Here is a 16,176-nt window from a genome sequence, read left to right as displayed (position 1 = left end):
ATCTGAAAGGTACAGTAGATATTGTGGAAGGGAAAGAAACTGCTCCAAAGGAAAAAACTGGGATGAGGGAAGATACAAATGAAAAAAGGAAAGAAAAGGAAAAAAATTTTATATATATGACAGCTAAGATAATTGTACTACTAATTCCCAGTGGTTTATTGAAAGGAACAGTTAATGTTTAATTATTTGATCAGTAACCAATTTGAAAATAACAAAATGTAATACAACAACAATTGTTCATTTCCTATCATCTTGTTTGAAATTCTGTATGTTTTATTGTTTTTGTGTTGTTTTGTTTGTCTTTATTTTTATTTTGTTTGTATTCTTTTCTCTTTAAAATAAAAATATGAAAAAAAAAAATGACTGCAGCAGTTTCACACGTCACATAAGCCAACAGCCATGTGCTCATGATGGCTCTCACACAGATTTCAATTGGCTGTGCGTGGTGGCGCGCGCCTGCAATCCCGGCACTTAGGAGGCTGAGGCAGGAGGATCACTGTGAGTTTGAGACCAGCCTGGGCTACACAGATCTCGATGGTAGCATCCGACGACACAATATTATTAGTGCTCTGTGGCTGTTGTAAGAAATTACTACAACTTTAGTGGCTTGAAACGGCACATTAGTTAGATGTCCAAAATCGGTCGCATTTCGGCTAAAACCAAGGGGTGGCCGGTTCCGGGGGAGCCTCTTCTCCCGCCTGCCCCGGCCTCTGCAGGCCCTGCACTCCCCGGCTTCTCCCCTTCCGCTGTCTTCCAAGCCAGCCGCGACAGCCCTGTGACCTCTGTATTGTCCTCTCCCACCCGCTCTTTCCCTCCTGAGGACCTTGCAGTAACACGGGTGCACTGAGGGACCCAGGGCCAGCGCCCCATCTCCAGATCCTTACCGCACTCACACCGACCACGCCCCCTCCGTGTGCAGCTGCAGGTCACGGGGGTCTCGCCTTCCAGGGTCCCATCTTTGGGGTCCGCAGCTCTGTCTGCCCTCATCCCAGGAGTATCCTGGACACATGTGAAGAAGATTGGGAGGAACTGCGTGGCTGTGAAGAGATCGTTAGGTTTATAAACTGGTGTGTTTTTAAAAGTCAATCATCCCGTCTAAAGACAGAGCTGGGATTCTGCGTAGAGTTCTCTGTGATTGACAAGGGTTATTTTGTTTCTTTTCCTTTCACAAAGGCAAAGAAAGAGGCTTAATGCTCCCCCTTGATTAGCCACACTTTGTGCTCTTTTATTCCCCCAGGCCTGCTCTCTCTGGGTCTCATTTGAGCGGGGGTATTTTTAGTATTCAGTGTGTTTCCATCAATTGCAATGATTCTGTTTGCGGTTCAAACCCAGCCCTTAGGAGACACTTCCAGCTGGCACAACCAGCCTCATAACCTGCCTTTCCTGCCATCTGGCGCCGCTGGATTGCCAGGGTGCAAATGTGAATTTCCTGTTTGGATGAGTCACTTCTGCAAGGGTGCTCATTACTTCCGGCTTCTGGCTGTCCCCCTCCCCCGCTCCCAGGCCTGGAGATTGAACCCAGCGCCTCCCAGAGTCCCGGGATAACAGGCACCACCCTACCTGGTGCTGCCTGCTTCTTAATTCTTCTACACATTTTCTCACCACACAAGTACACATTCAGATCAAGGGATGGTCGCGTGCAAAATTTTAGGATTGTGCCTAATTTCCCTTCAAATTAATATGCAGGGTGCAGGCAGGCCAGGATTACTAGGTGCTGAGCTGGGTCACCTTGGACAGCGAAGGACAACCCAGCTCTGCACAGCTTGGAGGTGATTGACATGTGAGACCGACCGATCCACTGTGGTTGAAAGTTGTTGGTTAATGGCTATTGGGGGATGATCCCTGTGATACAGGACTCCCACACCGCTGAGCCAAGGGGACTGAGGGGGATCCAGCCACTGCAGTCATGAGACACCCTGAAGGCGTGAAGGAGGATCCTGACCCCACAGCTGCCACGCCACCCCAGACTGCACAGCAGGCAGCCTCTCATCAGCCCCTGCACAGGGTGAGCACTCAGGTTGGTTTCCCTCAGAGCCCCGCACTAGTGTGTCCCACCAGGCACCCGTAGCCCGTGGCACCAGCTCCACTGATGTGCAAGTCAGAGCTGGGGACTCAGAACAGAGAGAACATTGGGCTTCACAGTCCATTCACCAGCCACCTTGCTGGGCGGTGGATTCCTTTTCATCATATTCTCCATATCAACACATCAGGGTGAGAAGCCACCAGGATCGTGTGGGCCCTGACACAGAGCACATCTATACTGATGCTTCTTCCACAATCTGGTTGGTGCGGCCTGTGCGCTGGACAACATGGATACCCGCTTGTATGTGGACCAGCGCTGTGAGTGCTATGGTGAGCCGCTGCTGGACTCAGGCACGCCGGGCAGCAAAGGCAGTGCGCAGGTGGTTGTTCCTTTCCTGACAGTCTTACAGGTCTAGCTACGACCCGCCTGAGAAGTCCATCCCCTTCTGCACGCTGAAGCACTTCCCCCGTGTCATCGAGCACACCCTGCAGGTGTTCAGCCTTGGGAGCGGCAGGTAGAGGTTTAAGCACCCGAGCAGCCCGTGGTCATCACTGAGGTTCTGCACCTGCCATGACAGCACCCTCTGTGCGGCCTCACTCCCTCACTGCAACCTAGCAGCCTACATTTCCATAAATTATTGAACACTGAAACTTTTATGTTGGGAATATACATTGATGATGACTATAAATCAGCATGTATATCTGAACAGTAGAAGTGAATTTCTATGTAAAAAAAAAAAAAAATCCTATTGTTGGACTAAGATTCCTCATACTGATTTTTTTTTCTTTAAATAACAAAAAAAACCTCTAAACTGGGTGCTGTATAACTTCAATTGCATGTAATTTCTGCATTGAGACCTGAAGCAGGAGGACCACAAATTAAAGTCCAGCCTGGGCAACCTAGGATCTTGGAAAATCTCTGTCTCTAAGTCCATATATATCATATATGCCTGGTGGTGTACTTTAGTATAACTCAGTGTGAAGTTTCTGAGTTAAAACAAGACTACCTTCCTGAAAATGTCAAAAAAAAAAACAAAATCTCTGTTTAATATGAAGCACACACGTAGACTTCTGTTATTGTTTCCCAACAAGTGTCTTAACATGTTCCCGATGGGCCATCATTCATACGTCCCTCTCCCAGGAGGCTCTGATGTGATGAGTTACGTGTTTTCATCAGCATGAATCGCCAGTGGGCTTGACGGTCCCATGGGGCAGTGCAGCACAGTCCCACTGGGTAGTTAACATGTTACCTTGTTCATGTGGCTTATGGGGTTGGTACCCATTTGTGTAAAGCATAGAAGAGTTGTCCATTATGTAGAACAATATATATCACATAGCTGAACAAAATGAATACTTCTGGGAAAATGGCAGCCAGAACCTAATCCTCATTCTACCCTCCTTCCAACCCAAGAATACTGTTCTGTATTCACTGGAATTCTCAGTTCTTTGAAGCCACATTAAAGGGATTTGAACTCAAATGTAAAAGAGGAACGAAGACATGCAGTTCCATTTACCAACCCTTGTTATCCAAGGTTACAAAACGTGTGTTTATGTTAATGGGTACAGTCTTGTTTGTGTGTCACTGTGTGTGTGTGTGTCTATAAAACTTGTGCTAGGTTCTTATGCTCTTTACCCTTTGTCTAGCATGCAGGAAAGCTCATCAGAAAAGACTTTAAACACCTTCATTGTGTGGGCTTGTATCTAATCTCTCTATGCATCTTATTCCTTACCTATACCATGCCTGTGATGGTAGTTCCCTCTTACAGAGCTATTATAAAGAAGTACTTAACATTTAATATGTAGTTGGAATGACTGTAAACTTTACGTATGCACGTATGTGCTAATTGTTTGCTAGCAATTCCATGAGGTAAAAATATTACTCTTGCAGTACTTGTTTTAAAAACAAACTAGGAAAAAAATAAAAATAAAAACAAAATACATGCCACTCTTGAAGACATAAGCATAAGGAAGGATTTTCTGAACAAATCTCCAGTGACACAGAAATAATATTGAAAATCAATAAATGGGATCATACCCAATTTATTTTTTTTGTTGTTGTTGTTTTTTTTTTTTTGGTTTTTCTCCGGTACCGGGAACTGAACTCACGACCTTGCGCTTGCCAGGCAGGCGCTTTTGCCGCTGAGCTAAATCCCCAGCCCCCATACCCAATTTAAAAGTGCCTGTATGGCAGAGGAGCCAACCAACAGAGTGAAGTGACAGTCTACAGAATGGGAACAAATTCTCAAAGGGCTAAGATTAAGAATATATAAAGACCTCAAAGGACTAAGATTAAGAATATATAAAGACCACAAAAATAATAGATCACCTTCAAAATACAGGCAACTAAAATGAATAGATGTTTGCCAGAAGAAGTACAAATGATGACTAAAGAATGAAAAAATATTCATCATCAGAGAAATGCAAAATAAAACTCCACTGAGATACCATCTTTAGGGGCTGGGAATATAGCTCAGTGGCATAAGCACTTGCCTGGCAAGCCTGAGGTCATGAGTTCAATTCCCAGTACAAAAAAAAAAAAAAAGAGATTCCATCTTTAAAAAAGAAAAATCTCAGAACACAGGCAAAATGTACACAAATTTTTCCAGAGTGCAATACCCAGCCTATAGTTCAATTGTCAATGAAGTCTTTGTTCCACATGAAAGCTCCTTAGCCTGGCCTTTGCTGTTCATATTCCTATCAGCATTCCGGCCTTTTGAGTTCTGACCAGAATCACTCATCACGCTCTGTGTGTGCAGCACTCTGGGGCTTCTCTGATCTGCAACTCCAAACTTTTCCAGACTCCTCCTGCAAACCAGTTCCAAAGGCATCTAAATTACCTGGTCAGGTACAGCCACAGCGATGGCCCCACCTCTCTTGGTACCAGTTTTCCATATTGGTCAGTGCTCCCATTGCTGGGACCAAATACCTGACACCTACAACTAAGAAGGGAAAATGGTTTACTCGGCTGGCAATGTCAGAGGGTTCAGTCCATGGTCAGCTGGCTCCACAGCCTTAACACCATGTGGAAGAGCCTGCAGAGCAGAGCTGCTTACTTCCTGGTGGTCAGGAGGCAGAGCAGGGGAACCGTAAGACTTCACATCCAACTCTGTCCAGGGTGAACAGATCCCCCAAACTAGGTGCCCGCAGATGTATAAGAAAAGTAAGAAAAACATCAAACCAAGAGAGCCAAAATCCTGTGATCAGGTGCTAGCAGTCTCTAAGACTGACTGACTCCTGATTACCACCTTCAGTAACCTTTTCTTCAGAATCCACCCAGGAGGCAGCAGAGGAATTGGAGGATATCAACTGTTTTAGCAAGGACAATACAACTCAATTATCATAGTAATGTGACTGACCAGAAAGTCATCATGTTATCTTCCTTTGCCCGTATCTCAGCAAAGCATCTAGTATTGATCTGGGCGCTTGTAATGCTTATGCTAGACTTCCTCCAGAACCCAACAATCATGGTTTGGTCAGGCCTCAGGCAATACACAAAATAGTAACTAAAGAATGACCTTTTCCACAGGGAATAGGTCCATAGATGAAGGGGCCAAGAACCATCCATTGTTCCCAACACCCTGGAAGAGGACCCTGGCTGGGAGTCAAAGGCCATTCTTGGAGGCTGAAGCAGGAGGATTGCAAGTTTTTATTTTCCAGACAGGGCCTCACTAAGCAGTTCAGACTGGCCTTGAACTCGCTATGTAGTCCAGGCTGGCTTTGAACTCACGATGATTCTCCTGCCTCAGCCTCTTGAGTGCTGTGTGCCACCACACCTGGCCTGTTACCATTTCCATTTTATAGCAGAGGAAACTGAGGTACAGCGGGCATCAGAAGCTCGGCTTTTCACTCCCAGGCCAGCACTCCCTGAAATGAAGGTTTGCAAGTTTGAGTCTCATCTATCCTCCCACTGGAATGTGGACTTGGAGGAGAGGACCTCTTCTGGCGCACACAGAGGCATTTAATGGACATGGTGGGATGAGTCGATCTCTTGGGCCACATGCCATCTTGACTGGCTGCGACGCCCTCCCTGCAGGGCTCTGCTCTGGGAACTCTACGTGAGACCAGGGCTTCCAATCCCAGGCAACACAACCCTCACAGCAGTACCAGAAGGAAAACACCTGCTTAGACCATCTGGGCCCAGGGGTAAAAACCCACGCCCTGCAGGGTGCGCACACCACCTGGCAGCACAGCACTGCTAAGGCCGCGTTCCAGGGACAAAAACCTTTGGTTGGGACAGGGTGAGATTGGTGCCTGAAACTGAGGGATGGCCCGCCACTGACCGGCAATTGTCTGAAAAATCACTGTGCCGTGCTGGGGATCCAGACCGGTGGATTCCAAACTTTTCCGACCATGTTTCCAGGTAAGAAACCATTTCATGCGAACATAATTTCACAAAATGATATCACCGCAAATGGGAAGGGGACCACGACATGGAGGGAAGGGTGGGCAGCGAGGGGAAGGGGCCATAAAAAGAAGTAATACCGCTGAAGTCTAACGGTTTATTGAAAGGAACAGTGAGTGCCTAATTTTTTTGCTTTTTGACCAGTTTTGTACGCTTATATCTGGCAATCTGGTTTTGGTTTTTTTTTTTTTTTTTTTGGTTTTTTGTTTTTCTTCCGGTACCAGGAATTGAACTCATGACTTTGTGCTTGCCAGGCAGGCGATTTGCTGCTGAGCTAAATCCCCAGCCCCCTATATCTGGCAATCTGAACAACTAATTTGAAAACAGTAATATGCAACGTACCAACCATTGGTGAACTCCTACCATCTTGTCTAGTGAAACTCAGTATCGTTTCTAATGGTTTTCTTTTGTTTTTATGTTTTATTCTCTTTAATGGTTTGATCAACCTCTCATTCTTACATCTGGTAACCTGAGCAACTTAGTCTAAGACAACAATATGTAATATAACAATCACTGTTAATTCCTATCATTTTGTTTTGAAACACTGGATCATCTTTACTGTGTTTGCTTTGTTTTGTTTTTGTCTATGTTGTTGGTATTTTGCTATTGTTCTTTTTTTTATTATTCTCTTTAATGTAATAAAAAAAAAAGAATTAAGACATCTTGTGTCCAGGTACTAACACTGTCCAATGAGTGTTATCATACGCACAGTGAACGTGTACAAATAAAAATAAGAATTGCTTTTCAGATGATGCTGCCCTGTTCCGCTCTATCCTACGACCACCTTTAAATGACCTCCTGGCTCATCTAGGGTGTTTTCCTTCAATGCTCTTCATTATTTCTGCTGGCAAAGAATGATGGACAAAGGGTTGGCGTCCACTTCGCTTCCCTCAAAGACACCCCCACCTCGCAGGCTGCTGCCACACTCACTGGGGGCTCTGATTTCAGGATGAGGAACTGGGCTCAGAGAAATTAAGACCCTTGTCCAAGGCCACACAGTGCGGATGCCCCAGGGCCGGTTCCTGCCTCACTCCTGGAGGAACAAACCCTAAAAGTCCCTAATCTCACTGCTATCGAGGAAAATCTGTTTTAATCCCCTTTGGCCCATACGACTGAGTGGCAACTCTCTTCTGTAACAAAACAACCTGAGGAGGGGATGCTGAGCCTGTGATAGGTGACAGCTGCTGTCACCAACAGCATCACCTTCAGCCCATCCTCACCATCCCCCCACTACTACCTCCCATCCCCAAACTCAAGAAAGTGAGTGCAGACCCGAGACCTCAGAGCCCACTGTCTGCCTCCAAAGTGGCCTCATTAACCACCCACACCCGTCAGCACCAGGATGGCTGTTCTCAACATGGTCACCAACATCACTATCACCAACACCACCCTCACCGCCTCAAAGCAGGTATCCGGACACCAGCCTTCATGCTTCTGGTCACCCTTTGTTTTTCCCAATCACTCTGTCTGTCTCCCAGACCTATATTCTTGGGTGCTCTTTCCGCCGTGCACCAGGAGGAGGCCAGGAAGTGCCGCCATGTTGGGAACCAAGAGGAATCTCAGTTTGATTCTGTAGCTTCTCCATTATGGCCTCATGCCGGGCATGGTGGCGCACACCTGTATTCCCAGCACTCAGCAGGCTGAGGCACAACCATCACTGCAAGTTTAACACCAGCCTGGGCTACAAAGTGAGTTCAAGGCCAGCCTGAACTGCATAGTGAGACCCTGTCTCAAAAAAGACCAAAAAAAGTGCTAATATGGCCTCAGATGTACCTATGCATGAAGCCCCAGGAACGCAGAGGACGTCTGCATCGAGCAGGTCCAGGACCCTTGAGGTGCACAAGAGCTGAGGGGGGCCTGCGTCCCTGCTGCTGCAGCAGCTGATGAGCCCAATATGGGGCAGGCAATGGTATCTGAGGTCTCTGGTCCGCGGTGCTCACCTTTCTACATTGGGAGGTTGGGAAGAGGAAGTGACTCTGGGACAGTGTTGGGTGGGTGTTCACCACTCCACTCCACCCCAAGATGAGATCTGCTGGGCCGCAGAGGAGGAAGAGGGAGCGGCCGCTCCACTCCAGCAGCTGTGACCCAGGAGAGCTGCCATTTCCATCTCCTTCTGAAATACATTTGTTTAATTTCTTGTTCACTCTTCTGTCCCCAGAACCTGGTACAATCCATGGCACATAGGAAGTCCTCTATAAATATTCCTCAAATTAATGAAGAAAGAGATGGAGATGGAGATGACCCACTCCTCCACAGCTCTACGGAGGTTTCTGAAATTAATTCAAAGTATTTGGTTGGGTGTGATGGCACTCACCTGTAATCCCAGCACTAGGGAGACTGAGGCAGGAAGACTGCAATGAGCTCAAGGCCAACCTGGGCTACACAGAGAGTTCAAGGCTGGGCTGAATGACATAGTGAAATCATGTCTTAGAAACAAAAACAGAGGATGGGGATATAGCTCAGTGGTTCAGTAGCTGCCTAGCAAGCATGACGTCCTGAGTTCCATTCTCAATATCCCCCCAAAAAAAAATATTTGATAAAAAGTAGAAGAGAGGAATTTGCCCCACCTACCCCCACCCCCATTCCCACCCTACTTCTAGTATGGGGATTGAACCCAGGAAGTGCTAAACTATATCCTCAGCCCCTTTTTATTTCATATTGACATAGGTTCTTACTAAGTTGCCCAGGCTGATTTTAAAGCTGACAATCCTCCTGCCTCAGCTTCCCATGTCAACAGCATACAGACATATACCACCACACCTGGCCAGGCAGGAACTGTAAAAACATATTCATCTTGTGCCCTAGAGATGTGGGAAAATTAACTCATCCCAGCCTTCTTGGTCCCTGGGTGGTTCACTCAGACTGAGTCAAAGCTCAGGGTTTATTAGGATACTTCGGAAAGCCCTGAGGACACGACCTCATTGTCAGTGCAGGCACACATCAGGGCAGAGTTACACAGCCATGATTTAACCGGGACAACTACACACGCTGCAACGAGGCATGTAAGAATGTAAATAGGTGGTAACGACCTGTATAAAAAATATAAAGATGCAGGTGGCTCTTGCACTCTGCTCTGCTCCATGCTGCCTGCTGCTGCCGTCTTCAACATGTGCATTCTTTAACCTTCAGACCTCACCCTGGACAATCTCCTTGGGGCCCCCCAAGTGGGCTGACGGGTGTTCATAAATGTTAGACCTGACACTGTAACAAAAAGGCTTTCTAGGATGCCAAAAACTCTAAAAACTGTGCTCGTGGCCCAGGCTCCCTCCCCAAGAAAGTTTTGATCCTTATGCACTGTCCCACTTAATCGTTTGCTGCCCTCTAGATGACATCCCTGAGTGTAAACTGTTTGAACACAGAGATGTCTCGTCAGCTCTTTCTTTTTTTTTTTTTTTTGTTTTTGTTTTTGGTTTTGGTTTTGGTTTTTCTCCAGTACCGGGAACTGAACTCATGACCTTGCACTTGCCAGACAGGTGCTTTGCCACTGAGCTAAATCCCCAGCCCCTTTTCTCATATGCATTATTAAAGCCCATGACTCCAAAAGACTGGGTGTTTTACAAGGAGAACTAAGGAGCACTGTCTGACTCAAGTCAAAAAGGTCACCTGGACCACAGGTGGCTGAACTTCAGGGCTGGCTGAGCGTGGAAGGCAGCGACACTTGCCGGGCCCACAAACAAGTGCTAACCCCACCCTGAGTCAGATTTTGAACTCTCCTGTCTTCTGAAGGCATTCTGACAGAGTCTGAATGAGAAATGAGTCTTTGCTTGACCAGTATTGCATGTCTATATCTGTTTTCATGAGAAGCCACTTTGAAGATATCAATATGTAATACAACCACCATTGTTAATTCCCTACCACTTTGTTTGTAACTCTGTATTGTCTGTATTGTGCTTGTGATATGTTGTAAAATGTTGTATGTCTGTTAATGTTTCCCTCCTTTTATCTTTAAAATTTAAAAAAAAAAAAAGAAATTGGGTACTTGAGAAAGAATATATTTGGAATACTTTATTTGCTTTAAAAACTTTCTTCCTGTAGTCCCACTACTTATAATTTTGTCTTGATAAAGGCTAATTAATCAAAGATGGGCAAATCAGAGGTTCGTTTTCTTGTGTTTTGTTGTTTGACCAAGGATGGGGTCCAGGACGTTCGCACTGAGCTGTATCCTTATTCACACAGCACTCACAGTCTTGGGGTGTCAGAGAGGTTTCAGCAGACAAGATGTGATTGGGTGTAAATACTATGCCATTCCAAGTAAGAGACTTGCACATTTGTGGGTTCTGGTATCCACAGGAGTTATGAAACTAAACCCCTCCAGATACCAAGGGGTGAGTGTATTTATAATCAGACATTTTTGAATGCTTACTATGCGCCAGGCTTTATGTGTCATCAAGTCATTTTATTCTCACACAAAAAGAAAACCTCCCTGAAGGTACGTACTGTTACCACTCATTTTGAGGGGAATCAGACTCAAAGCATCACCTTCCTGAGTCAGGAGGGTGAATCAATTATCTGGATTGTTTGGCAGGCATTTGGCCTGACTCAGCTTCAGAGAAGAGTCATCCACAATGTTCTAAGCCCCCATCCCAAGCCCGCCCCACTAAGGACAGGAACAAGGTCGGCTTTGCCTCTGACCCTGCAGCTGTTGCCTGCAAATATCCCTTCCTCCTCCCAGACACGAGGAAACACGGCACTCCCTCACCCAGCCACCCTCTGGAGCTGAGGCACGGTCAAGCGACCTTCGGTTGATAAATGTGAATAAAGGAGAGTGCGTCACATCCAGTCGACGCTCCAAGAGTCACTGCCTGCTTTGCCGTTTTCTGTCTCTTCCAGTGCCAAAGGGACTGGCACCTCTCCAGACGGTGACTGTTCCACTGGCCTGGGGCACACGGGTGACAGGGAGCAGGGCTCTTGGCTGACCCACAATGGGGAAGGAAACCTTTGCTGCTTTAGGGCCACTGATTCTGAGGTTGGTTGTTACCTCAGCATAACCCAGCCTGTCCTGACTGACACGGCTCCCACCAGAGCTGAAAACGTGGAAGACTTAAAAGATGAGTGACTGAATGGCAGAGAACAGGGACAGGGTCACAGATTTCCCTCTGGGCTAGTAGAGGAAGCAGCCATGTCTCAAGCCTCTCACTCATTCCCATTTTGAAGGGAATAAGCCTCAAAGTTCAAAAGGTAGATGATCCATTATCTGCTTAGATTTAGCTTGTAACCAGGCTGGGGTAAACATGGAGCTCGGAGCTTTACCTCCCACGGTCACGGCTCACCTTGTCGGTACAGGGGTCTTGGCGGGTAAGGACCGAGGAGCTACAGAGGCAGGGACGTGAGATGCCGGGAGAGTGGGGAGGTGGGGAGGAGGAGCCAGAGAGGGGGATGCAGAGCAGGAGCAAGGACAGCAGAGGGTTAGGGCCAAGGAGACAGAGATGGGCAACACTGACAAGCAGATGGGAGGAGGTGGAGGGCAGAGAGACGCAGAGGTCTGGGCTGGGAGAAGGAGACAGAGCCCCAAGGCAAAGAGCGAGGCACAAACCCAGAGAAAGCCTGCTGTGGGCCAGGCAGAGCTGCGCCCCTAGGCGTAACCCTGGGAGTCCTTGCTGGAGGAGGTAGGGCCTCTGCTCTCTGTGCCACCTCCAGGGCTCTCTTGGCCTCTGCTAGACTCCACCGAGTCAGTGGAGCCCGGGTGACCTCGGGAGCTCCTGAGACTCGAGGCCGGGCTGGACCCCTGTGCTCTGCCAGTACTGGAGCTGTGCTCCACAAGGGTGTCAAGTCTGGACACCTGGCCTGAGCTGGAGCTGGGAATGCCAAAAGTGACGCGGCTGACGGTGCCAGTGCCATGGCTTTTGCTAGTCCTGTGGCTCAGGATGGACCCAGGGATCCCAGTGGTCTTCTTGGTGCTCCCTCCGACAGAGCCTGTGCCGGACCCCCGCGTGGGGGAGAACCCGGTGCTCAGAGCGCCATCCAACTTCCTCGTGGCCTCGGACAGCTCCTTCTGGCTCTGCTCCTGTGCCAGCTCCCGGAGCTCTACCTGGGGGAGAGGACAGTTGGGGGCCGGTGGTAGCGGTGGTCCTTGCCCAGACCCCAAGCTCCCCACTCACCGACTTCACCACGAGTTGCCGCAGCTCCTCCCTGCTCATGGGGTAGCTGTCCTTCGCCACAAAGCCAGGGGGGTCCTCTCTAAGGCGGAGAGGAAAAGTCTAGATTCGACCTACAAAAGGTCAGTGGTACCTCCCAGACTTCCAGAGCCCCGCGGCCACTCTGGCTCTCTCCCCTCCACACCCCTGGAGCCCCATATTCCCATGCAGTCCCTGGTGCTCCCTGGAAACACCCCCTTCCTCTTCTATCCACCCAGGGCCACCATCAAGGCCCCCAAAACTCTCCTTCTCATGTGCTCCCTGCACCCCACCCTGCCCTGGGCCTCACAGATTGTCAGGGGGCTGCGGCATGTCCATCTTCTTTGGAGGCTCCTCCTGGCTCTGGCCCAGCACCAAGAGCGCAGCGTCGGAATCGGAGGACTGGTTCTGGGAGTGTTAGAGGAGGGGTCGGCTCCGGCCAGCACCCGGCCCGGCGCCCCAGGGCACCCACCATCTGTCCGGGCCCACCTGCATGTTCAGGAAGGCCTGCACGGTCAGGAGCTCCACCAGGCGCTTCTCAATGATGCCCAGGAAGAGACCTATGTCCCGATCCCGCGTGTGGGTCTTGACCCCAAGGAGGTCATCAATGATCTTGCTGTCACAGTGGGCCTTGGTGAAGAGGAGCTGGATGTCTGGGGTCAAGGAGGGACCTGTAGTCAGGGATGTGTCAGCCCAGGCCGCTGCCACCTGTTCTGTGGCGACACAGTCCAGCCCCGGAGGCTCAAAGGGACTCAGCCTGGCTCAGACGGCGAGATACCGCCGTGCACCTAACCTCGGGTCTCGGACGATGTCCCTTGTCACATACCTCAACTAGAAACAAACCCAACCTCCACCTGCCCCAGCAATTCCCCTGCTCAGGATGGCACCCATAGGACACACACGCACATGCACCATCGAGGTGCATAGGGCTGTCTTCACGTCCTAACATCAGACCCCAGGTGCACCTGACCAGACTGGTCACTGTCCTTGCTGACTGGTCAGTGTCATGACTCACACTCACACTGGTCACTGCCTGGCCACCTGCATTTTATTAACTGGCTACTGTTAATAAAATAAGAAGGTGCCCAGGTCCTGGACAGACACCTTCACCCAAACTGGGTCCAGAATCATCTCCATGATTCTGAATGCTGGGCTTTTTTACATTATCTTCATTACATTTTGCGTACTTTTTTTTTTTTTTTTTTTGAGACAGGGACTTACTACATAGTTCAAACTGGCCTTAAACTCACTAAGTAGCTTAGGCTGGCCGAAAATCCTAAATGGTCCTCCTGCCTCAGCCTCCTAAGTGCTGGGATTATAGGAGTATGCCACGAAGCCCAGCCAGAAATGACGTGCATTTTAAAGACTACACGAAGCTGGGCATGGTGGCACACGCCTGTAACCCCAGCACTTGGGAGACTGAGGTAGGAGGATCACTGTGCATTCGAGGACAGCCTGGGCTACATAGTGAGTTCAAGGCCAGCCTGAGCTACATAGCGAGACCTTGTCACCAAAAAAAAGCATATAATTTTTATATTTTAATTTCTTAAGAAAAGCTTCAGGGGCATGGGTAACAACAGCAAACAATTAAAAATTATCTAAATATCCAGCTATAGGGAAATGGGTAACTCTGGGATAGCCATATGGTTAGCCACATTGTTATGGTTTGTTGGGGACCACAAATGATAAATTGAGTCTAGAGGACGTCCTTGTCCTGCACTGTAGGCCAGACTGGAAGGCGGAAACTCTCCGCTCTGCCTTGGTCAAGGCTGAGGTCCCAAGTCTAGGGACGCTGTGCTGCCTACAGGGCGAGGTAAGACCTGCTGGGGCCGACAAGGATCTTTAAACAACATAGTAGCAGCAGTGCAAGTTTCACCTGAGGAAACTAGTTTCCTTATTGTCTGAACCTCGCAAGAATGCTTTGCTTAGTTGGGGATGTGGCACAGCACATGCCTGGCAAGCACAAGGTCCTGAGTTTGATTCCCAGTGCAAAAAAAAGAGAGAACGCTTTGGTCTTTTACTAGCTCACAGTAATTTCCATTACTGTTCTTGAAATCACTTGCTACCCCATCCACTGGCTAATAAGATAGTGGTAAACTAGAATCACTGTCTCTGCCCATCCTGAAGCACTGACCTCCCAGCCCCCCTTTCTGCATTACTAAATTTCTCTCTGTCTCTTATTTCATCCTTCGCTGTATCCCTCATGCAGGCAGTTGGGGATCTTGGCCAGGTCCCCAGCGCGGGTTGAACTGTGTGCCCCAAAATTCATGTGCTGGAGTCCTGGCCCCCAGTACCTCAGAATGCGACTTGATTTGGAAATAGTCATTGGAGATGGATTTAGGTAAGACAGGGTCATAATGGAGGACGATTAGCGCCATTAATAAAGGAGCGTGGACACAGAGGAAAGACAGTGTGAAGAGACACAGGGAGAAGCCAGCAGCAAGCCAAGGAGAGACACCTGGAACAGAGTCACCGCAGTCCTCAGGAGGAACCAACACTCCCAACAACGTGCTATCAGACTTCTGGCCTCCAGACGGTCAGACGATACGTTCCTATCGTTCAAGCCATCCAGTGCGCATCGAATCATTCTTCTGGGGATTTGTTCAATTGTTTGGTGGCACTGCTGGGTACTAAACCCAGGGCCTTTGTGACATATTACACCACCAGCCTTTTTTTTTTTTTTTTTTTCTGAGACAGGGTCTCACCTAGTGACTAAATTGCCCAGGCTGGGCTCAGACTTGTATTCTTCCTGCCTCAGCCTCCCAGAGTGCTACAATTACAGGCATGTTCTACCACGACTCTTTGTGGTATTTTGAGTTTTGTGGTATTTCGGTTTGTGGTATTTTGAGAAGATAGCCCTAGCCGTCAACTAATTTGTAATAGGTTGCAGACTTCCACATGGAAGCTAAAACCATCTTGTCTGGTGGAAAATCCAGAATGGCTTTTTTTTTTTTTTTTTTTTTTAGGTTTTTTTTTTCTTTTGGTTCTTTTCCGGTACTGGGAATCGAACTCACGACCTCGCTCTTGCCAGGCAGGCGTTGTGCCGCTGAGCTAAATACCCAGCCCCCAGAATGGCTTTGAGAGCAGGCCCTCGGAATGGGTAAGAGCAAAATGACTGGGAGTAAAGAGCGGTGCGAGGTGTCGGCCTAAATGCTGCACCCCGCGCGGAGAACTGTGGGATTTCCTAACGAAGTCCGACACAGAGCTGCTCTGTGACCCAGCAGTCCCACACCTGGACATCTCTGGACAGACGGGTGGGTTGGACAATGGTGGGCACAAGTCAGTTTGGATGGGTGTATGGATGGATGGATGGATGGGCAGTCCTCGAGGGACAACGGATGGACGAGAGGTGGAAGGCTAAGTGTACAAATCTGCCCTCGGGAGGGCTCCAAGTGGCCAGCTGCAGACTCCGCCCTCCTTCCCGCCGACGCTCACCGGCCTTGAGCTTCTCCAGCTGTTTCCGCAGGCTCTGGTACCGGGCCTCGATCCGCTCGGCCTCGGTGCGCACGATGTCCACGCGCTTCTGTAGGGCAAGGCGCTGCTCCTCGTGCGGGTTCGGGCTCTCAGCGCGCACGCGCTCCTGGTACAAGGCCTCTCGGATCTGGGGGCGGGGGCGGGGCTGAGTGGGCGGGGCTGAGC

General features: G+C 48.8%; 1 protein-coding gene across 2 annotated transcripts in view; it reads right to left on the bottom strand.

Moving 5' to 3' along the window:
- Positions 1 to 10,414: 10,414 nt before the first annotated feature.
- The window catches only part of Ccdc114 (coiled-coil domain containing 114), a gene marked incomplete in the record, with an annotated part of 29,252 nt that continues 23,490 nt past the window's right edge, over positions 10,415 to 16,176 (bottom strand). The window contains 5 exon segments of one of the 2 annotated variants that reach the window (XM_013509041.1): positions 10,415 to 12,452; positions 12,523 to 12,601; positions 12,848 to 12,945; positions 13,027 to 13,190; positions 15,973 to 16,138. In XM_013509041.1, coding sequence (XP_013364495.1) covers positions 11,997 to 12,452; positions 12,523 to 12,601; positions 12,848 to 12,945; positions 13,027 to 13,190; positions 15,973 to 16,138 — 963 coding nt within the window. 2 annotated transcript variants of the gene reach the window in all.

This window comes from Chinchilla lanigera, unplaced genomic scaffold (genome assembly GCF_000276665.1).
Source record: "Chinchilla lanigera isolate Chin_1 unplaced genomic scaffold, ChiLan1.0 scaffold00158, whole genome shotgun sequence".
Lineage (NCBI taxonomy): Eukaryota > Metazoa > Chordata > Mammalia > Rodentia > Chinchillidae > Chinchilla > Chinchilla lanigera.
This window is presented reverse-complemented; position numbering and strand designations above follow the sequence as displayed.